The sequence below is a fragment of the Hibiscus syriacus genome, unplaced genomic scaffold (assembly GCF_006381635.1).
Source record: "Hibiscus syriacus cultivar Baekdansim isolate YM2019G1 unplaced genomic scaffold, ASM638163v2 tig00112243_pilon, whole genome shotgun sequence".
Lineage (NCBI taxonomy): Eukaryota > Viridiplantae > Streptophyta > Magnoliopsida > Malvales > Malvaceae > Hibiscus > Hibiscus syriacus.
This window is the reverse complement of record NW_024063280.1, coordinates 154,519-178,667: the sequence shown is the minus strand read 5'-3', so window position 1 is coordinate 178,667 and position 24,149 is coordinate 154,519. Positions and strand designations below refer to the sequence as shown.

Here is a 24,149-nt window from a genome sequence, read left to right as displayed (position 1 = left end):
CCTGGCCTAATTCAGTGTGGTTTCTCTTTGGAGTTTGTACCCTTTTTCATTTTGTTTTGGGTTGAGATTTTGTAATCATTTGTATGATCCAATGGGCTTTTCTCTTCAAATGAGATCTATTTAAGGATCGAATTATTATTTTTTTAGGTAAAGTATGTAAATGGTTTTCGACTATATAATATTATTTTATTGAGTTATTTAAATATTAAAAATTATAAAATGGCGTTCTAATTATAAGACATTATTTTTTTAAGTCTCATGACTATTAAAAGTTACTAAATAGTCACCTGATTATTCATTGTGTTCCAAACTCGTCTTTTTCCGTTAAAAAACTAATGGCAATTTGAGCCAGACATTAACCTGCTGATTGAGACATGATATATAATATGATCACATAATCTCAAACAACTATTATATCTCAGTCAGTAGGTTAACGTCCAGCTCAAACTACCATCAATTTTTTAACGAAAAAGAACGAGTTTAAAACACGATAAATAGTCGGGTGACCAATTTGTAACTTTTAATAGCCGAGAGACTTAAATAAGTAAAATCTTATAGTCATGGAACTATTTTGTAACTTGTAATCATTTGTATGATCCAGTGGACTTTTCTCTTCAAATAAGATCTATTTAAGAATCGAATTATTATTTTTAAGGTAAAGTACATAGATGATCCCTCAATTATAGGGTGTTACTTTATTAATTCCTTCGAATATTAAATGTTATAAAATAGTTTCCTGACTATAAGGCATTGTTTTTTAAGTCCCATGACTATTAAAAGTTACAAAATGGTCACCCGACTATTCATTGTTTTCCAAACTCGTCATTTTCTATTAAAAAACTAATGACAATTTGAGTTTGACGTTAACCTACCGACTGAACGTTAACCTACTGATAATTTTCTGTTAAAAAAATACTTTTTTTAACCATTAAAATCGCTAGATGAGTTGATTATATTTGTAATTATATATAAATTTGATTTAAAAATAAGCATATTTCTCCAAAAGTTAGGTCATTTGACCAAACTTGAGAAATGAGGTTAAGCAAAAAAAAAATTAACTGATTTAAAATATGTTTCGTCGTTGAATTCTCATTCTTTAAGAGTTAGGTCCGTTTGGTAATGCTTTCAAAAAAAGCATTTTTAGTTAAAAAGTTCGTTTTAACTATAAAATTAATGTTAAACGGCTAAAAATTGAAGAAAAAAATTATTGTAAAAACAGTGGTTTCAAACCAATCGTAAAAACTAGGATTTCTAATTTTTTCATTTTGAACTTTGCGTTTGGAAGCAAATTATAATTTTATCCTTACTAATGCATGAACTCCACTTAATTATGTTTTTACATTTTATTTTAATAATTTAATACTAACAACATAAAAAATAATTTATTACTTTTAATAATTTATTTTAAATATTTTAAAAAATAAAATTCATTATTTATATATTAAAATATTAATAGTGAGTTATATAAAATATATTTTTATTATAATTATATTTTATTTTATTTTTATATTTTATATTTTTACTATATTTAAATTGATATAATTGATATAATAATATGCTTTTATATCATCATCGACGTCGACCCTTGATCAAACCCGAAGGGCCTTTCGTCATAATATGTTACCGTTTGCCGTGGAGAAGCGTTCAAAGGTTCGTCGGATTTTAAGCCACCGTCTTCATTCTTCGTTGATTCTGGTCGATTTCGACGTCCATAAGTCAAATCACCGCCACCATTCGAACCACCATACTATTTCGATCAAAACCTAACCGTTCGGCGACGACGATGATGATCGGAGATGGCTAGCGACCGTTTGGGTTAAGAAATTAAAAACGGGGATTGAAATGAGAGATTTTAGTTTTTTAGGTTTTTTTACAATTTTGTTAAAAAGTTGGGGGATTTTTATAAATCAATTAAACTTTTTTATTTTTTTAATTAGAAATATTTTTTATTATTAAAAAATTAAAAGAATAAATGGTATGCACCTAAAAGTATAACCAAGAAAACGTTAGGTACCTATTTCTCTTTCCCCTTTCAAAAGTCGTCGATCGGCTAGCGGTGATCGTCACCGTCACCGGCGTCGACCCCCGATCAAATCCAATTAGCTTTTCGTCATAATATGCTATCGTTTACCGCGGATAAGCGTTCTAAGGTTCGTCGAATTTTAAGCCACCGTCGTCGTTCTTCGTCGATTTTGGTCGATTTCGAGATCCATAAGCCACATCGCCGCCACCATTCGAAGCACCATGCTATTTCGATCAAAACCTAACTGTTCGGCGACGACGACGATGATTGGAGAAGGTCAGTGACCATTTGGATTAAGAAATTGAAAATGAGGATTGAAATGAGAAATTTTAGTTTTTTTTACAATTTTAATAAAAAGTGGGGGATTTTTATAAATAAATTAAACTTTTTCTTCTTTTTTTAATTAAAAATAAATTTTTATTATTAAAAATTTTAAAAATAAATGATAGACACCTAAAAGTATAACATAAAAAAAACGTTAGACACATATTTTTAGCGAAAAAATAAATTTAAGCTGGACATTAACAATGATGACTAGGTATATGATAGTCATTTAAAATTATGAGATCAAATTTTATCATATTACAATTATCAGGTTAATGTTCAGCTAAAATATCATTTTGTAACTTTTAATAATCGAGAGACTTAACAAAATAACACTTTATAGTCAGAGGATCATTTTATAATTTTTTATATTTAAGAGATCGTTTAAGTATGTTATGATTATTTTTAAGTGGTAAAATATAAAATAGTATTTATTTATAATATTTTAATTATTCATAACACATACTTTACAAATAATATTTTTTTTGAAATTTAGAAATATAATATATATAATTGTTTGAATCCGAAAAATACTAAAAGAATAACAATTTTTTTTATCATAACAATCACTTTATTTATTTATTTAATAATCAGAAATAAAAAGAGAAAACAGACCACATAGCAAAATAACAACGAGAAAGAGAGCAAGAGAAAAGTCTCCCCCCAAAAATAATAAAATACAAGTAAAAATCGAAGAAACTCATCTGATTCCTTACTTCAACACTGTTTCTTAATACCCTATTAATCTCAAAGACCCAGTTTTTGATCGCTTCGCGTTTCATCGTCTCAGATAATCAGATATATTTTCCAGGTATTTTCTCTTAATCTGTGCTGTTTTCCCCTTTTCTTTCTAAATTTGATATATTTGCTTTAGTGATCTAAAATTCTAAGATCGTTTAATTCCACCCCTTATGGATGTCACAATTTTTGCTTATTTTATGGTTTTTTTTTTAATTTGATTACGTTGGGTTATTTGCTACAGTTTTTATGTTGATTGGGGTGTTTATCTACAGACATTTCCGATTTTATTTTATTTTTAATAAAAAAATTGGTAAATTATCTGGGGTATTGGGTATTGGCATTCTTCAATTCATTCATTTGATGCTAAATTTTGTATTACTTTTTACCAAATAAATAAAAAAATATTTGGGTTTCATTGTTTTGTTACACCTTTGTCCAAAATTTAAAGCTTTACAAGATAGGCCTGGGTTGTTTACATTTAGGTTAATGGTTTTGTCAATATGATAAAGTTTGTGTGTTTCTGTTGATGTGGATGCTTAATTTTGCATATCAGATGGCCGAGATCCTGCTTTTGCAAATTACATTTTATCGATATTATGATTTGATGCTTAAAAAATCGACATCTTGAATTTGGGTGTGGCAGCATTGTAATCCTTTTGATGTGGTGCAAAAGCTTGAATGTTTTTCACCTAAAGATTTTGAACTTTTCCCATCTTTGAGCTGAAGCTAGGTGTTAAATCATGAGCACATTATATTCAGTAATAGTTTAATAATTGTTTTTTCTACTCGATCATGTTTTCTTTTGATACACCGATTTTTCAGTATTTTAACTTAGTTTTGATGTACTTTACCTATTCAGATTTCGTGTTGCATTCTGTGTTATATAAAGTTATTCTTGCCTGCATGTCCAATCAGTATGGTAGGTCGTTCTTTTGGTTCAAGATGTTTATTGTCTCGAGTTTTCCCTTGCTGACATACGTGAAACATGAAATGCAACTGGTCAATCTTACATGACCATGGGAAGCTGAAAAATTCAAGGGTTATTTAAGCATCTCTGAAATATTTCTGGGTGAAAGATATCGTCCCTGATGCAACATCAAGGGGACACCATTAATTCCTTCCCTGAAACTTTTAACATTGAAGAGGGACCTAGTCCTGATAATGCTAGTATCGGTCAACCAAATTCTTTGGGTAACTTGTTGAATCCTTTGGAAACCCGTTCATCCAATTATACAGTCCCTTATGGTGAAATGCATGGAAACTCTCTTACTCCTGATGTTCGGATCTTAAGTGGCTGGAATTCTGGTGAACCAAGCTCTAGAGCTAGGCTGCAAAACCAGTCGAATCAGGGTATGCTGAATCACCAGCTTGATGATGATGGAACAAAAGTAGAACATGGCTGGTCTACATATGGTACTCGTGCTGGTGATGCTCAAAGGTCAGAAGAAAGGCGGGTTGAACCACCAAATGTCTTTTCCCATGGGAGATTGAATAACGGCCATAATGTCAATCAGATTAGAAATGCGCATTTATATTTTGAAGGTTCCAGCTCTAATCATGGCCCACTGAGTGTGAATCTAACTGAAGGATTTATTAGCCGCAGGGGTACTGGGGGATCGGGTGTTGGATCTGGTATGGATCCTAATCCGCACAATTCAATTGGATCAGAAAGAGAGCGGGTATCTAATGCCAGTGTGTCTTATAATGTTGGTAGTTCTTCTGGAATCTCTAATTATGAGGGGGAGGAAATTGATGATGGCTCTGGCTCTTCTTTGGGGAGTTGGGGTTTATCCTGCAAGAGGAAGGCCCTTGAAGGTACTTCCAGACAGTCTTATTCTGCTAGTTCTTCGAGCTATTCTGAACAAATTGAAGATGTTGCAATGCATGCTATTCCTGCTCGTAATGATGCATCTAGTCACATGGGTTTACCGACACCGTCTCGGAATTTACTTAATGCTAGCCCTCCTGACCAGCTTGGTATGACAGGAGTAGTTAGTAATGAATTTCCTTCTAGTGCAAGAAGTGCAAATCAAGGAAGCCGACAAGAATGTTCACCATATAGCTTATCATCAACTGGGGTTGGTGTGCAGTCTAGTTTCGGCTCTCCAAGTCACCCTAGAGCTGCCCTATTTGGTGACTCTAGAGATCTGAGATCAACAGCAGCAATAGCTGAAAATTCTTGCTCTCCCTCATCTCAACCTTGTACAAGGATTGTTTCTGTTGCGCCAAGCAATATGAATCCTTTCCCTTGGAATGGGACTTCTAGTTCAAGAGCTGGCAACCCATCAGGATCTACTAATCCTGTTGAGAGAGCTGCTGCTGCCTACAGGGAGGAACCGAACATAAGAAATATCTCGAGAAGCAATGTAGAGCATCCCATGTTTGAAGCGGAAACTGAGATGAGACATGTAGCACAAAATCCTACAGGTTGGAGTTTGGCAACTGAAAATAATATTAGCACTTCTGGAAGTATTCCATCGTCTAATCGGCCTGGTCCTAGTTCAAGCATCCCATCTGTGCCCACTCCTTCCTGGATTCCTCCTCAGAACCCTTCACTACAATATCAACAACGACTATCAGAATTTGCACCTTGGTCTTTGTTTCCTCCATTTGATTCTGAATCTGGTAACAATACTGGTTATTTTCTGTCGTTATCTTCAGGTGGTCCTTCTGCTTCCTCACAAGAAACAAGAGTGCTATCTCGATCTAACAGCCAAGGTAATAGTCGAACATACCCAAGGTCAGCACTCATGTTGGAGAGACAAGGTGATAATGATCATGGGATGCCTCACTCATTGCGAGCTTTGGCTTCTGATATTGAAGGGAGACACCGGCTAATATCCGAGGTTTGTGTTCCGAGAAAACTTTTTGCTAATTATTAACTTACATCGTTTCTTCACATTTGTAGATTCTAAGAAGACATGGTTTTGTTTATAAATTGCTGTTGATATTCTTATTTTCTTTTGCATGTCATATTTGATGTTCATCTCAAATTTATTTCCTTCTCCACGCATCAGATCCGTCAAGTTTTGACTGCCATGCGTAGGGGGGAGAACTTACTAATCGAGGTTCGGTTTTCGATTATGTTGCCATTACATTTACATAAATAGGTTGTTTGCTTGCTGTAACAATTTTTTTGGCTTTCCCTACGTTGACTACAATGATTTTGCTGGATAAGGTTGAGAGATCTATTTACATTTTTCTTGATCATCAGTTCTATGTTGCCTGAGAATATTTCTTGCTCCTTTTCTGCATTATATGATGTTGGGTGACATTAGATCTTTATGTGATACCCTTTCAGGATTATACGATGTTCGATCCATTCATATATCATGGCATGGCTCAAACACACGACAGGCACAGAGATATGCGCCTTGATGTTGATAACATGTCGTACGAGGTAAAAAAGGATCGATGTTTAATGTTTTATCACTTAACATTGGAGGTTATTCTTATCAAATCGCAACCGGAACCCCAGGAACTGCTGGCTTTAGGAGAACGCATAGGAGACGTGAGTACCGGACTGAATGAGGAAACAATTCTGAAGTTGATGAAACAGCATAAATATTCTTCCATTACGACAGAATCCACACAAGAATCGGAACCCTGTTGTATCTGTCAGGTACGATGCTAGTATAGCAGAGACAAGCTGCTTTAAAATATCTTTGTTCATCTTACCTGTTTAGTTTTCGTTTTGTTTACCCTGTTTGAACTTTAACTATGGCAGGAAGAATATGTGGATGGGGACAATACCGGCACACTCGATTGCGAGCACGACTTCCACACTAACTGCATCAAACAGTGGTTAATGCTGAAAAACATATGTCCTGTTTGCAAGACAACAGGCTTGCTCAAGTGAAGATCAAAAGTTGTTATAAAAGCGAGAACTTCAATTTTCTTCTAGTTAAGCTGCCGTTCTTGATCATAAACTGTAAACTTTTCGAGGCGGTGGAGTAGCCATTAGTGTTATGAATTGCAGAACGAGCTTGTGGAATCACTTGCATAAAGCATCATGACAATGATACATACATATTTGAAATAATGCTTGTGACATTGTTAACAAGCTTTAAGAATGTAAATATAGTTCATCATTTCTGGGATTTTAAATTTACAAGAGGTTGCAAATTAGAAGTTGACAATCCATAAACTTCCCACATCCATGCATGAATTACACCTCCTATGTTTTATCTGCCAATTATGAAACCTTGGCACAGAAAAAAGAAAACGAAAAAAACTAGAGACGGATCAAAGAGACGAAGCATTGATCAACATAACTCGATTGTCTGATCTTATTCGAGTTTACAAGTACGAGTCTTTCGGATTTTTCTAGATCCATACTGCAAAAGAAACTTCCTCTTGCTTACCGGTTCTTCATGCAAGACAGCAACATCCCTCACCTTGTCAAACAAGTCCTCTAGCTTCTCCACACCGAGCTTCCGATAGTCCAGCATCTTCTTATAGCGTTGATGGTATACTTCTTCGAAGCAACCCAAGAAAATTCGGCAGGAATAACTCACCAGAATTTCCTGCAACTCGTATTTAAATTGATCGAGATTATGGTCATCAACATCATAACTTGCTGCTCCATTATTCCTCTCATCGCATTCTTCGACTACCACTCTTTCCTCATCGGAAAACCTGTTAGAAGAGCCAGCCCCCAGAGCCAAAGGCGGTGCGCTTGGGCTCGATCTCCAGTTTCTAAGGTAGACAAATCTCTTGTGACCTTTTCCTTCAATAGCTAGAGTGTCCCCCATCTTTCTGAAAAGATTAACGAGTTTGCATGCCCCATACTCTGCCACGTAAAGAGGCCTCCCGAAAAACTTATTATACTCGGCAGGAATGCGGATAAGAGGCATGCATCCTCCTGAAAGTTCAAGCAATTTCACCAGTTGTCCCTTCAAACCATTTATGTCTCCGGGCTGAACCCACATGACATCATTCTGATCATAAACACCGGGACATCCCGGCACTTCATTCAAACCAGATGGGAGACTTTGCGATCTCGAAGTTGCAGGGAAAGAAGGTATGGCAACTGAAGGATTACTAGTATATTCAGACAAAGACCTCGATGCTACTGTGAAATCTCTCGAGTTGTAACAGCTTTGTGAAACACTCTTATAAATTATCGCTTCTTCCTCATTTTGGCCATCTTGATAGTCACCAATATGGCACCCCATGAAACACCCAGAAATATCAGCCGGCCCTCCTCGATAAGGCATTAAGGCCTTTGAAGGAGGCACAAAGCCTTCCCCACGAGCAACGCTAGGCCAATCCCAAACGAACTTACCAGCACTGCACAGTGCAGATGAAACACTCCCGGCAGGAATAACAAGAATGACTATATAGCCACGTTGACCAAGTATGTGAAGAGCCGGTGCAAAATCAACATCCCCCGAAATCAGCATGATAGATGAAGGCGGAGGGTTATCGAGGGCAAATAAAAACATGTCGACCAAGATAGCCTTGTCAGCGGCGTCCTTCCTTCCATTCGGTACATCTATGAGTTTGACACCAGTTCTCTGACAGCCCTCCCTGAGTCTCCTGGGGAAGGCATTAAAATCCCCATATGCAGAAAACATCATAACAGCTCCCGTAATTACAGGATGCACTCGGAGAGCCATTCTTATATTCCCGGCCACATCTTCAGGGCGGACATCACTTGGGACAGGGCAGTTCTCTATATCCCAAAGGATAGCCACGGGACCGTCCAATGAGGTTCGCTTTGGCTGGTTCATAGAAGGTTGAAGCACATTCACATTTGAATCCACCATAAGAGTTCCCTTTTGTTCCATGGATTCCGAAGCATTTAGATTGGCCATGGTGTACAATCGTCAGTTCGTTCCAGTCCAGTCCAATCCAATCCAATATCTGAACAAGAACACAAATTGCACAAAGTGGATTATCCAATATTTATACATTTAACAGTGCAAGAACACAAATTGCAACAAGTATCGAACCGATTGAATATCGAGAAAGCATCAAGCACCCAACGATGGAGTTGCAAATTATGTATAAAACCATGAATAAAAGGGTAAACCGAAGCATAAGTTCATAAATCCAATCACTAAAACAGTAAAGTTCATAGCTAGAATGAGCTAAAACAATGACTAATTGAAAAAAAAACCCCTTCAATATCTACTTAAATCCCATTTCCCCCATGAAACAAAGCGACAAACATACAAAATACAAAATACCCAATGATCATTCAATCAAAAGAAACAGAAACAAATCAAGAAATTAACACCAAATATAGAGAAGGAGAAGAAAAGGGTACCTTATGTGAGGACCAACAATCTCAGATCCCGAGAGTGTGAACCCAAAACAAATGAAAAAAAAAAACCCAATTTTTACTGAAAAGAAGGAATCTTTGTTTCAAACCCAGAGGAGATTGAATAACAAAATAGGTTGAAGTTGAGGAGAGAAGAAGGAAGGAAACCTGTGGTTAGAGGAAGGTATTTTGCCTGATGGTTTTGAAGGAAATGGTTTCTTTTTCTTTAAGCAAAGCTACTCTTTTTCTGCATCAAGAATAAATGTCTGGGCTTTGTTCATAAGTGGATTTGCTTTGCTTTCTCTTTGTTTCTCGAAGTGGAAATGCATTTACCAAAGGCTTAATACCAAAATAATTGTCAAAACTTTACCTAATTTTTTTAACAGGTGGCTTAAATATTTTTTATTTATCTAGATTTTTAACGTTACAAATATTCCATATTTAGGTGTCCGAACCGTCAACGGCACGTGTTAATATCTAGTGATTTTAAATTTTTTATTTAATTTTTTTTAAAAAAAAATTATATATTTCTAAAACAAAAACATTTTGAAATAACCTCAAAAACTTTGAAAACCTTCATTTCAACCCCTAAATCCACAACGACCATCGACCATTGTCGACGACAAAGCTCCACCCGACCTCATATCTCCCGCGACTAAAACCCCCATGAAATCGTGACCTATCAACGACGAATCGACGTTTTATACCCCTCAATCCCTAGGATGAAAACTATAATCCCGCACGATCTCGCTCGCTAATCGATGACAACTACGATGACGTATGACTATGAGGATGACAAAGACTACATCGATGGTGATAGTTATGGCTGAAAAAGGGACAGTGGCGGTTTAAGGATCGAATATGGGAAATATTAGGTATTTTGGTTTTTTATATAATTTAAGAGAAATTAGGTTTTTATTTTATAAATATAATAATATTTTTAAAAAAAATTATAACAGTTGTCACTTAACGAGATAAATTAACATCGTTGACGGCCCGAACATTTAAATGGGTAACGTTTGTAACGTTAGGAACCTAGATGAGTCAAAAATAATTTAGGCACTTATACGAGAATTTAGATATAGTTTAGACACTTATTTTGGTATTAAACTTTTACCAAACCATTCCAAGAGGAAAAATAATAGGATAAATACATTATAGTCATTAAATTATACTTAAATAATTATTTTAATTATAATAGAATTTTTTAATAGATCTCTATAAATTCTAATTTAATCGATCAATAAATCAAATATCAATAATTAATTAAAATATCGTAATTATTATATTTTAAAAATTATTAAATTATTATAAATAATCACTAAGTTTAATCAAATCATCATATAAAGTAATTATTAAAATTTTATGCTACTTTGACAATTTTAATAAATATTTCGTAATTTTGTAATTAAAATAATCATTCAAGTATTTTAATAATTTAAAATGTACTTTGTCCAAAATAATAATAGGATCATATGTATAATGCGTATAGCGTTGCTTTTGTCTTGTTTTATGGACGGCTACATTTTGGTTTGATGACAACACGTGGAATTTCTTAATCCAAAGAGATGAAAATCCTATGGTTTTTTTGTATTTTTATATTATACGATCAGTGAAGCAATTATCGGCATCGTCGAACACGATGTTCTTCGTCGATGGTGCTCGGCAAGCATCGGGCTCGACATAGAAATAGTTGCGAGAAAACTTGAAATTGGTCAACTTGGGCAGCTTGCAGACATTTTCAGGCACCATTCCATTGAGCTTGTTATGCGAAACATCCAAGTATTCAACGTTCTCCATGCCTGCAATGGTGTCCGGGAACGAACCGAGGAAATAGTTCGAACTAGCATCGAAGAACGTCACGTTCTTCAGCTTCCCGATGTCCGATGGAAAGCAATCGAGAAGGTTGTTATTTGTCAACGAGATCTCGTTCAGGTTCTTCATCTTGCCAATGCTATGCAGAATGCAGCCTTCGAGCTTGTTGTTGGCGAACGTCACGACCGAGACCGTCGATTTTTAGATCGTTTCGGGGATGGTGTACTTGAACCGATTGTTGTTCAAGAACAACACGTCCAACGGTTTCTCGAAGATCTCCGGCGGAACTCTGCCTTCGAAATCGTTGTACCGGAGATCGATGAATTTTACCGACGACTATGTGAGGACAACTTCTGGGAAAGGGCCTACGAAATGGTTGTTACTTATATCAAACTCATGCATAAGTGTAAACCTAGATAACGTTTTGGGCACAATCCCACAGAATCTGTTACTATTTAAATGGAACAGTGAAGATCGGTCATCATCCCTAATTCGGCCGGGAGATGTCCAGCGATATCAGCCTCGTTAAGATCGATTCCCGCCACCGTACTCAAGTTCTTATTGTCCAACGCCTTGGCACAAAAACACACCGTTGTAACCGCACACATCGGGTCTGACCCAGTTACTGGTGTTATCATAAAGGTCAGAGTATATAGCCTTTTTCAACGCTTGAAGCCCAATGTAAGCTCTCTTAAGCCTATTGTTCGCAAATGTTTCGACTACTCTAACCTCGTATTTGACTTCGTCGGGAAGTTCATCATTCGGAGGAAGGGTCATAAGATGTCGACGGACGATGTTGTCGACTTGGGCATCGATCAATGCGAGGGTAGACGTCGATAACTGTAAGGTATGGCTCATAAATATACCGGTAAAGAGGACAGGGGATGAAAAATCAAGTGTTTGCGGTCTGACAATGGTACGGAGTACACATATTCATAGTTCTTACACTTCTGTAAGGAGCACGGAATTAAGAGACATTTTACAGTGCGCAAGACACCACAACAAAATGGTGTTGCGGAACGGATGAACAGGTCGTTGAATGAAAGAGCCAGATGTTTACGGTTGAATGCGGGGCTTCCCAAACACTTTTGGGCCGAGGCTGTTAACATGGCGTGTTATCTTATCAACAGATCGCCAAGGGCATCATTGGCTGGGAAAGTTGCAGAAGAGGTATGGACTGGTCATGATGTTAGTTTTGATAACTTACGGATTTTTAGTTGTCCTGCTTATGTGCATGTACCTGCTGATGAGAGATCCAAACTTGATGCAAAATCGAAGGAGTGCATTTTTCTGGGTTACAAGAAAGGTGTCAAAGGATTCAAGTTCTGGGATCCAGTTGCGAAGAAAATTGTGATCAGTAGAGATGTTGTTTTTGATGAACAATCCATGTTGCAACAGAAGAAAGACACGACAGTGGTGGATTTCGAGCAGTTTCCAGTTGAGAAAAACCGACTTCTGGTGGTTCCACTACGGATGATTTGCAGGATTATAGTCTCACCAAAGATAGGGTGAGACGGACGAATATAAAGCCTCCGAGTAGATTGGGTTTTGAAGACTTGGTCTCTTTTGCACTTATTGTTAGCAGTGATGATCCGGTTAATTTTCATGATGCTGTTACTAGTCAGGAAAACGACAAGTGGATGGCAGCCATGGTTGAGGAGATGGAGTCTTTCAATCACAATCATACATGGGAGTTGGTTCGCCTTCCTGAGGGTAAAAAGCTGATTGGTTGCAAATGGGTGTATAAGAAGAAACCAGCAGTAACAGAAAAAGAGGGGGAGAAGTTCAAGGCTCATTTGGTAGCAAAGGTTTTTCACAGTAGAAAGGAGTTGATTATGATGAAATTTTTTCTCCTGTGGTCAGGCACACTTCAATCCGAGCAGTACTTGCATTGGTGGCCAGTTGGGATTTGCATTTAGAGCACATGGATGTTAAAACTGCTTTTTTGCATGGTGATTTAGAGGAGCAGATCTACATGCGGCAACCAGAAGGTTTCACTCAACCTGGAAACGAGTATTTAGTTTGCAAATTGAAGAAATCTTTGTACGGGTTGAAACAGTCTCCGAGACAGTGGTATAAACGGTTTGACTCCTATATGATCAAGATTGGCTACAACCGATGCGAGTATGATTGTTGTGGCTATGTTAAGAGCCTTGATGATGGTTCTTTTATTTTTCTATTACTGTATGTTGATGATATGTTGATTGCTGTGAAGAACATGGATGATGTTATCGGTTTGAAAACTTTATTGAGTCAGGAATTTGATATGAAAGATTTAGGTGCTGCAAAGAAAATTCTTGGAATGGAAATTTGCTGGGACAGAGACTCAAGGAGACTGTGGCTATCTCAACGGGGTTATGTTGAAAAAATGCTAGAAAGGTTTGCGATGAGCAGCGCAAAACCTGTTAGCACTCCATTGGCGAACCACTTTAAGCTCTCATCAGAACAGTGCCCTAAGACAGATAAGGAAGCTGAAGATATGGCAAAGGTTTCGTATTCTAATGCTGTTGGCTGCTTGATATATGCAATGGTATGTACTCGTCCTGATTTAGCTCATGCTGTTAGTCAAGTTTTTAAGTACATGTCTAAACCTGGTAAGCAACATTGGGAAGCAGTCAAGTGGATCTTTCGATACTTAAAGGGTATTGTGGGACATGGAATTGTTTTTGGTAGTCAACGAGATAATCCTTTGGTTGTATGATATGTGGATTCAGACTATGCAGGTGACTTGGATAATAGACGATCTACGACAGGGTATGTTTTTACTCTTGGTGGAGGACCTATTTGTTGGAAGTCTACTGTTCAATCTGTAGTGGCACTATCTACAACTGAAGCTGAGTACATGGCAGCGGCTGAAGCTGCAAAAGAAGCTTTTATGGCTTACTGGTTTAGTGAAGGAGTTGGGTGTTCAACTGCTTTGCGACAATCAAAGTGCTATTCACTTAGCTAAGAATCAGGTATATCGTGCTAGAACTAAGCACATTGATGTACGTTTTCACAAGATCAGAGAGTTGGTTGCATTTGAAGAGATTTTGTTTCAGAAGGTACACACTGATGAGAATGCCGCTGATATGTTTACCAAGCCAGTTACGATAGACAAGTTCAAGCATTGCTTGGACTTGTTGAATGTTTCAAGTTGTTAAAGAACTAAGGTAACCCCCCACATTGAATGTTTCCTAAGGGGCAGGATATTTGCCAAGGTGGAGATTTGTAAGGTATGGCTCATAAATATATTGGTAAAGAGGACAGGGGATGGAGCGGAGTGAACATCAACTATCCTTACAAAGAAAGTCTCGTAGAGGGGGTTACGATTATGTGGGTTGGGGGTGCGGGGGCTGTGCCCTCGCGGTACGGTACAGGGTTAATTTTGTAATTATGTACCAGGGTTTTCTATTATAAATAGAGATGTAACCTAAACCTATGAGAATTGAATAAAATTTTCTAGCGCCGCCTAGGCACCGAGGACATAAGCACATTGCCGAACCTCGTTAAAATTCTTGTGTTCTTTCGTTTACTTTGCCCGATTTATCAACAATAACGAAGTAAAGAGACAAGAGAACACAAGAAAGCAGCCAAGGGACTGTAATCTTTGAAGCTTAGCCATGCTTAGAGGATAGTGGAGAGGACCATTGATAAGTGGGAGGATTGGTGTTGAGCGACATTAGAGGTATAGTTCCAACAACCATCGAAGTTGATGGGGATGTTTGGTCTTGTATTAGGACCGGAATTGTTGGTCTCATTTGGACATCGCACAATGTTTGGGGGGTCACCTACGATTTTAGACAAACGTTGTAAGCCCCTAGATGGAAATCAAGCAAAAGCAAATGATTTGACCTAGTCTTTCTTCCTATTACTTTTAGGGCAAACTACGTATTTGGTCATTCACCTATTTTTATAGTTTTGTTTTGATCATCCAACTATTTTTAAAGGGTAAACTACACTAGATACCAATGAACTTTAGTCATTGTATCGTTTTTACCACTGAACTTTCAATTTTACAAATTATAGCATTAAACTTTGATTTTTATTTCAATATTACCACTGTATTGTTAAATCATTAACAGCCATATCAAAACGATGTCATATTAGTGAGGTATCTACGTCAACAGTCGTCAACCACTTCATTATTTTGTTAACGATTCAGTGGTATAATTGAAACGAAAATCAAAGTTCAGCGTTATAATTGGTAAAATTGAAAGTTCAATGGTATAAACAACACAATACCTAAAGTTTGGTGGTATATGATGTAGTTTACCTTTTTTTAAAATCATACCTAACATATCATCATAAGATAATACCACATCATTACTAAAAAATAAAAAAAAATAACATATCAATAATTTTGTTTATTTTTTAACGGCGGATGATCAAAACATAATTAAAACATAACGTTAAATATGATCAGGATCAGAACAGAATTACAAAAATAGATGGATGACTAAATAAGTAATTTAACCTTATATCTAATGCTGTCCTAATGCTGACCGAATGAATGATCAGCGTCTGACCTTCACACGTAATTTTGTTCCATGTTTTTGCTATGATAAAGATTAAATTATAATTGGCTTAATAAAGCAAGGTTATAACCAAATTTGATTTTTTTTTCATCTATAAATTTAAATTTGATTTAATTCAATTTAATTTGATAAATTTTATTATGTATATACAACGAAAAATATATTATTTAAGTTTGATGCAACATACCATCTCAAATGTATAGATGTGACTAAAATTTTAGAATTTCATTTTCTTAATGAAAAATCTATTATTTAAATTCATTCGATGATTATATTTTCGTATAAAATTAATGAGTTTTATGTCATATTGATACAAGTGGATCATGAAGACCTTAAAAAATTATCATTTTTCTGTGAGACAAGACCTTTGGAAAGACTCCTCAGTTTACTAGAGTCTGAACTCATATTTTTCTAACAATATCATAACCTCCGAGACAACTACAATAGCTACAAATATAGATGAGATCTCTTACAGGTTCACATGATCTATTAGAATAAAATTTGAGATATGATCACCATATCCATTTAACCTACTGACCTACAAATAGGCACAATGATCCTATCTCTAGTACCATCACTTAAAGGGCTTCATATCCCTCAACCATGACTGAATGGGATATCTTCTCCATTTTCTTCTTCTGAATTCTTATTCCCCCTAATATCTTCATATCCCCTATAAAAAAAGACTGATCAATTATTTAATCTTCACTGATTTGCGATTCTCTATCTAAACTAAAAGGAGTGAATCGTCAATGATCGAAGAGATAATTTTTTTCATCAACAATATATATATATATATATATATATATATATATATGAGTTAAGATCCACTTAGGTATTTTAAATTCTTAAGTTTTACACGTTTTTTAAATCGTTGTATTAACTTAGTTTAATGGATGTGATTAAAGTTTTTAACTTATAAAGATTCTTATTTCCTAGTGTTAGTCTCGAACATAAAGACGTCAGTGGGGCGTATTTCGTAGCGATCCAGCCCACTTTACACCCAATTGGATAAAAATGAGTATATATTTCGTTAGCGGTCGGGTTTAATCTTGTGAGTCGCAAGGCGAGGATGATTTCAAGTTTTGTGCCACAATGTATCACGAGATGGAGATGAGAATGAAAATTCTTAACATGAATAGTATTTTATAACTTTTAATAGTCAAAAAATTTAATAAAATATTATCCTATAATCGGAGTTCATTTGCGTTCTTTACCCAAAAAAAAAGTCAATTTAACTTCAAGAAAAGTAGAAAAACATTACCCTATAAAAAGCAATGAATATGCATGATGTATTATCTTAGTCATCCACGTCTTGAAAAGGTTTAATATATTTTTAGGGGCCTAAACTATACTTTAAAATTAATTTTTGGTGTCTAAAGAATTTTTTTTATTAAAAATATATGTCTAATGTTTTCTCTGTTATAATTTTAAGTGTCTATCATTAAACAAAATTAAATGACGCGTGTCACATTTATATTTTTTTAATTTTTTTAAAAAATAAAATATCATTTAAAAATATTTTTAAAAAAAAAATTGAATGTAACACGTGTCACTTAACGGCTTTCTAACAATAGACACCTAAAAATACTACAGAGAAAACATTAAATACCTAATTTTAACAAAAATAATATTTAGACACCAAAAATAAATTTAAATTATAATTTAGACGCCTGAAAATATATTAAGCCTCCTCAAAATGATGTGCTTTAACTTCTCCCCTGTACGTACGAAACCTGATTTTCAGTTTGAGATAACTGAATTTTCAAGCAATAATTTAACTCGAAAACGACTTTAGACGGAATTCAATGAATTCAAATTTTAAATTTAATTTTAAATATATATTTAGTACTTGACTTAAATATATCTTTTTAAATTGGTATTTAAAGAATTTTTATTCTCATGTTGGCATCAATCTTTTAATTTCATACTCTGTTTGGTATTTTTAATAGTTCATTTCGAAATCTATTTTTTTTTAAAACATGATGACATCATCATTAATATGCGATACAATCTTATATTATCACGTCGTTAAAGACTAATGCTATTACTTAAAGTATCGAAACATTGGATGAAATTAAAGTTCGTTACTATTATCACGTCGTTAAAAATTAATACAATCTTCAGCTCTCAAATAAAAAATAATTACACGTACTTAAATACACTCAATTTGTTTTTGTTCACATTAGTTTTTGAACTTGAATTTTTGGTTATGGCACAACCTATGAGTGTCGGTTCATCAAAAGGATCAAAGAGGAGAGAAGTTTTAGCGGACTAATGTGAACTGAAAAAAAAATTAAGGACCAGGCCGAGAATAATTGTCAAGTTCAAGGACTAAATAGTTCATCATCCCATAAATAAAAGAGAGAGAACACGGCCATGGATGTTTCAAAAAGGCCGAATTTATCCACAACAAGCAATCATTTATATCTTCCCCCCTCAAAAGGGAAAGAGAAACAAATATCAAAGAGAAGAAGGCAAAGACCTTGCAGGTTTGCAGCAATGGTGGTGCAGAGATTAGAGTTTTGCATGGAGTTAGTGGAACTCGCCATAAAGCTCGTCATTGCCGTGGCCGAAGCCGTCGGGAGAGCGTTTAGTGAAAGCGGTAGCCGACGAGCGGTCATGAGGACGACGGGTGGCCGGTCTTTCCCAGTTCCGGTTCGCTTTGGCCTGGTTGGCCTTGTTCGATGGGCTTAGGCAGGATGAGTAGGGGCGGTCACACTCTAAAATTTTAAAATTATTGTATATTTTAAATTTTTTTCTATGTAATATCATTGAAATTATGTTTTCGCCCCCTAAAATTTTATAAGTTCAAGTTCACCCTTGAAGTTTTATAAGTTTATGTTCGTTTCCCTAATATAAAATCTTGAATCCGTCTTTGATTTTGTTTGAAGTGCTCCATTTTTTTTCTGGGTGGAAACAAATGGTATTTGTAATATGCTGTTCTTAATTTCTTTGTAAGCGAGGTAGGTTTTGGAATTTGAGGGTGTTAATGCAAGTTATTTTGGATTTAGGGCTTAGTTTGTAAAATTTATCATTTGAGTGTATCGATATTTTTTTCTCTCTCTACTATTCAAACGGATATTTAAATTTTGGTTAAATGACACGTTTAGTACTTACTCTATCAATTTTATTTCATTTTAGTACCTAAACTTTCTATTTTTTCAAAATCATACCTATGTTTTTGTTTCATTTTAGTACTTGCCGTTAAAAACTTCAGTTTTTGTTTTGTTTTAGTACCCCTACAAGATTTAACGTTAACTTTTGAAAAAAAATTGAAAGTTTAGATACTAAAACGGACCAAAACTGATAGTTTAGATACTAAATGTGTTAAGTTTTTAACGGCGATGTACTATAAAGAAATTTAAATTTTGGGTAAATGACACGTTTAATACTTAAACTATCAATTTTATTTCATTTTAGTACCTAAACTTTCTATTTTTTCAAAATCATACCTATGTTTTTGTTTCATTTTAGTACTTGCCGTTAAAAACTTCAGTTTTTGTTTCGTTTTAGTACCCCTACAAGATTTAACATTAAGTTTTGGAAAAAAATTGAAAGTTTAGATACTAAAACGGACCAAAACTGATAGTTTAGATATTAAATGTGTCAAGTTTTTAACGGCGATGTACTATAAAGAAATTTAAAACTAAATGCTAGGTATGATTTCACTAACATGCTTTGATTAACAACAGTCATCTTTGATCGTTACAATATAAATGTGACGATATGCATTATTAATATTGCAATCTATAGTACTAGCATGCTCGTTCATACTTGTTAAACATGAGATTTCACATTATTTCATAAAGCTGTCAATTTTCACATATTCTTTACGTATGCTAACATGCTCGAATTTAATACATCATTGGAATTTCATATGGAAACATACCAAAAACTTTAGTTTTAATTTTCAAAACTATGCAGAGGAAAAACCCTAACCGCTCTTCACCCTCTCCTTTTCTTTTTCTTTACAATTTGTATCATTTTCTATAGATTGAATTAACTTTTTCTTTTTTGATTTTGTTTATCCGGTGACGACTCCAGTTTTGATATTAGTTACCGACCGTCAATTATCTTTTTTCTTTGTTTATTTTTTTTAGTTTTTTAATAAGAATATCTCTGTCTTTGTGACACATTTATTTATACCTTTTGGTAATTTTCGATTTTTTGGCCGTTGTTTTCATTTATCTTTTTTCTCAGAGTTGGATTTGACATGGTCACGACTGATCAAGATGACACTTATTTGTTATCATGCTGATATTCCCTACTTTTGACCCTCGAGATTGATTTGGATACGCGTTTTGCGTTCGTGGATAATTTTCTCACGTCGCTCAACTCAGATTTGCGATGTGTTGGTGGCCTTTCAATAGCTTCATCCTCTTTTGTGGTTTGTTTCCGATGCAGTCATATTTGTTTGTATCTTTATTTTGTTCTAACTTTTTGGTTAGGCATTTTTAACATTTTCCTTCTTCTTTGGCCCTTATGTGATCTAAGTGGCTAGTTTTTGTCTCAATGGTAATAAGAAAATGTCATAATTATATTTTAGATTTACGGTTATACTTGTAAATCTTCATTGTAATTTTAAACATTTTCTATTTTTAATAAAACCAATGATTTTCTATAATAAAAAAACAAAACTCAATACCAATTTTCAAAAAAGTAGCTTCCTTTAGCCCAAAAAAACCCTAAAACGTTTCTTATTCAACAAGCAACTCAAATGGGTAATCTTCAGCGTCAAACATGCATCAAATCCTCAACATACAAGAAGGTATACATCTAATTGATCCACATACAAACTAAAAAAAACATTCGAACTTATCATTTTAGAACATTTTAAAAGGTTATCAAATGTAGTTAATAATTCACGTAGTTTAGGCTTCTAAAGCTTCAATCACCATGCATTTCAATAACCATTACTCGTTTTGAAACCTAAAACATGCTTGTTAAACCATTTACGTGTAATATCTTACCAACCTTACATCAAGCACATATAGCTTAAATGCATAAACCTAGAATCATGACACTAGCGTAACCAAATATAAAAATACATAGTAAATACCCTCTGGAAGATTCATCCACCAAAACCAGTTGTGTAACATGAGCCGGTATGAAATAGTCGGGACAAAGCCCTGAGAAATCAAGAGGACAAAGATATTATAGAGGATTTTCATGTACTTAAGGTTCATGTTCGAGTTCGAGTTGAGTTTCAATTTTTTTTTATTTCGAATGATGCTTGGAAATTGTAAGCTCGCGAGCTTTCGAGTCGAGCTTCAATTTTTTATTTCGAGTTTGATAATTTTAAGATCGCAAGTTTTCGAGTTAATTCCAACTTAATTTTGAAATTTTTGAATCTAATCGAGTTCAACAATACACAAATTCAACTGGACTCGTTTACGACACTAACTAAATATTTATGCCTTTCAAAGTTCATTTTTTTAATGGAGATTCATATATATAAGAACATCCCTCGCAATTAGATTTCATTTTTTTAATGAAAATTGAACTTGTTTACATGGCCTCTTTTTTTTGTTATACACGAAAGGAAGAATATGCAGTATAATATAACTAAGGATGCAATGAGTTATATTATTTAGTATCCCGGAAACATTGGCGGAGGTGGCGATGAATACTGGAATCCCAAGTTTGGAGGGAGGGTAATGTCCGGTTTAGGTGGAGGTGGTGAGTGGACGGGTGGCGGTTGTGAGTGAACCAGTGGTGGTGGTGAGAGAACTGGGGGTGGAGGAGAATGGACGGGTGGTGGTGGGGAGCGAACTGGCGGGGGTGGTGGTGGTGAGTAGACGGGTGGTGGGGGTGAGAGGACTGGAGGAGGTGGTGGTGGAGAGTAGACTGGTGGTGGGGGTGAGAGAACTGGAGGTGGTGGGGGTGGAGAGTAGACGGGTGGTGGTGGTGAGTAGACAGGCGGAGGTGGTGAGTAGACTGGAGGAGGTGGAGAGTAAACTGGTGGTGGTGGAGAGGCGACAGGCACGGGCGGAGGTGGCGGAAATACCGGTGGCTTTGGTGGTGAAGACACTTTGCTGCACTTATCTTTACTGCAATCCACCGGATTACTCACAACCGGTTGGCACTCTTCGGCCGATTTCTGTTGCGGCTGATCAGCCAAACAATTAACGGCGCCGTCGAATACGATGTTCTTCCCCGGTGCCGCTCGGCAGGCATCGGCTTCATCTTGGAAATAGTTGCGAGAATATGTGAAATTCTCCAACTTTGGCAACTTGCAAACAGCTTCAGGCACCGTTCCGGTAAGCTTATTACCGGAAATATCCAGGAATTCTATGCTCTCCATGCCGGAAATTGTCTCCGGCAACGAGCCGACGAAATTGTTCGAGCTTACATCAAAGACCGTCACTTCCTTTAGCATCCCTAATTCCGGTGGGAAGCAACCGCCGAGGTTATTATTCAAAAACAATATCTGATTCAAGTTCTTCATATTACCGATGCTACGCGGAATGCAACCTTCGAATTTGTTATTAGCGAACACCACGACCGACACCGTCGACGTGCCAATCGTGTCGGGGATGGTCGACGTGAACCGATTGTTGTTCAAAAACAAGGCGTCCAATGGTTTCTCGAAGAGCTCCGGTGGTAGTTGTCCTTCAAAGTTATTGAACCTTAGGTCAATGTACCTTATCGAGGGCCATGTGAGTACAACTTCAGGGAAAGGGCCAACGAACCAGTTGTTACTTATGTCAAACTCGTACATAATTGTCATCTTAGACAATGTCTTGGGCACAATCCCACAAAACCTATTGCTATTTAGATGGATCAACGCAACATCGGCCAACATTGCCAGTTCGGCCGGGAGGTGCCCGGCGATATCGGCATGGTTGAGATCGACCCCCGCTACGGTCGTCAAGTTCTTGTCATCCAACGCTTGTGCGCAAAATACGCCGTTGTAAGCGCACACGTCGGGTCCAACCCAGTTGCCGGTTTTATTTAGAGGATCCGAGTATATAGCATTTTTCAAGGCTTGAAGGCCAATGAAAGCTCTCTTAAGCCTATGGTTTGCAAAAGTCTCCGTTACTTTAACCTCGTACTCGACTTCGTCCGGTAGCTCATCGTTCGGGGGAAGGCTATTAAGCTGACGGTGAACGATGAAAGCTACCTCGTCGTCGGTCAATGCGAGGACGGATGTAGATAACGAATAGAAAATACAAGAAAATAAGAGAAAGCCGCCAAAGGCATACAATCTATGAAGGCTAGCCATCCTTGATGTACTAGGATGGCCTTGGAAGATTGATGAGAGGACCCATTGATGGGAGGAGGTTTATATTGAGGGAACATAATAGGGTATGGTTTCAACGACCATTGAGAAGTTTATGGGATGTTTGGTCTTGTTTTATGTCCGAAATTGTTGGTTTCATTTAGACACCATACAAATTTTGGAGGTCACCCTTGATTTTAGAGACAAATACTGTAAGCCCTTAATAGAAAACAAGCAAAACCAATTGAACACATTTAGACGTCCGAAATCATTAAATTTATCAAAATGTGTTAGTACTATTTATTACATTAAAAGGATCATTTGTAATAGTTTGATAAGTTTAATAACCATTTTGTAACATTTGAAAATTCGATGGTTAAAAAAATACTTTACCCTTACATAAGATGCATGGCACCTGAAAACTTCGATCTTGTAAAGGTCACCCGTAAGCGCATCATCGTCCCTGTAAACGACCACTGTATCACCGGAATTTGCTGGGACATGGGGGTTAGGGTTTTATGTTGGATTTGTTTTATGATTAATTTTTATTTTATTATATAAAAATCTTACGTGGTTGGGTTTTAATATTAAAACAAGTCACGTCAACTAAATGTTAGTGATTTAACGGTAGGGCGATAAAAAATTTAATATTTAAAGTTGAGTGAATAAATTAAAATTTTTGAAAATATGATGAGTAAAATAAGAATCGCATGAAAATTTAGTTATCAAATTTGTAGTTTACCCATAAAATCAAGGATTGTTCTAGCTTAAAACACGGTTGGTCCTATCGCGCGATCTCGGGTGATACTTCGTTTTTATCGAGCGGCCGACTAAAACGATAATCGAGAGTTCCCTACGTGGAATTAGGATGGGAATGAATCGGATTGAATCGAATTTATTCAACCTGAATTTAATTTAAAATTTATATACCCTCTAGTATTTAATTCGTCCTTTTAAAATAAAATTTGAATTCGATTGATTCTATCTGAAATAATATATTTAGAAGAAAATATTACTTCTATTTAATAAAAAATAGAAATTTAATTGAAAAAAATCATAAAAGTTTTGTTGCAATTCTCTATATCAGGTCGAATATTTTTCACCTTAAATTTGAATTCTTAAGAATCTGAACCTATTTTTTAAAAAAAAAAATCGGATTCAATAAGATTAGATCGGATTCAAATTCGGGTCCGGTGTAGATCGGAATCGTTAAATTCATCTCTCGTGAACTTACTT

At 35.7% G+C, this 24,149-nt stretch overlaps 3 protein-coding genes across 3 annotated transcripts; 1 reads left to right on the top strand and 2 right to left on the bottom strand.

Moving 5' to 3' along the window:
• Window positions 1–3,933: 3,933 nt before the first annotated feature.
• On the top strand, window positions 3,934–6,991 carry LOC120176390 (E3 ubiquitin-protein ligase MBR2-like). Its single transcript, XM_039182818.1, has 5 exons — window positions 3,934–5,934; window positions 6,106–6,156; window positions 6,390–6,488; window positions 6,567–6,710; window positions 6,816–6,991. The coding sequence occupies exons 1-5, from the start codon at window positions 4,177–4,179 to the stop codon at window positions 6,945–6,947; spliced, it is 2,184 nt and encodes a 727-aa protein (XP_039038749.1). The 5' UTR covers window positions 3,934–4,176; the 3' UTR covers window positions 6,948–6,991.
• Window positions 6,992–7,189: 198 nt separating this feature from the next.
• Window positions 7,190–9,624, bottom strand: LOC120176391. Its single transcript, XM_039182819.1, has 2 exons — window positions 9,363–9,624; window positions 7,190–8,956 (listed from the first exon to the last, which is right to left on the bottom strand). Exon 2 carries the CDS (start codon window positions 8,905–8,907, stop codon window positions 7,378–7,380), a length of 1,530 nt encoding a protein of 509 aa, XP_039038750.1. The 5' UTR covers window positions 8,908–8,956; window positions 9,363–9,624; the 3' UTR covers window positions 7,190–7,377.
• Window positions 9,625–21,210: 11,586 nt separating this feature from the next.
• LOC120176389 (pollen-specific leucine-rich repeat extensin-like protein 3) lies at window positions 21,211–22,928 on the bottom strand. The gene has a single exon (XM_039182817.1). The coding sequence runs from the start codon at window positions 22,914–22,916 to the stop codon at window positions 21,282–21,284; it is 1,635 nt and encodes a 544-aa protein (XP_039038748.1). The 5' UTR covers window positions 22,917–22,928; the 3' UTR covers window positions 21,211–21,281.
• Between the last annotated feature and the right edge of the window lie 1,221 nt (window positions 22,929–24,149).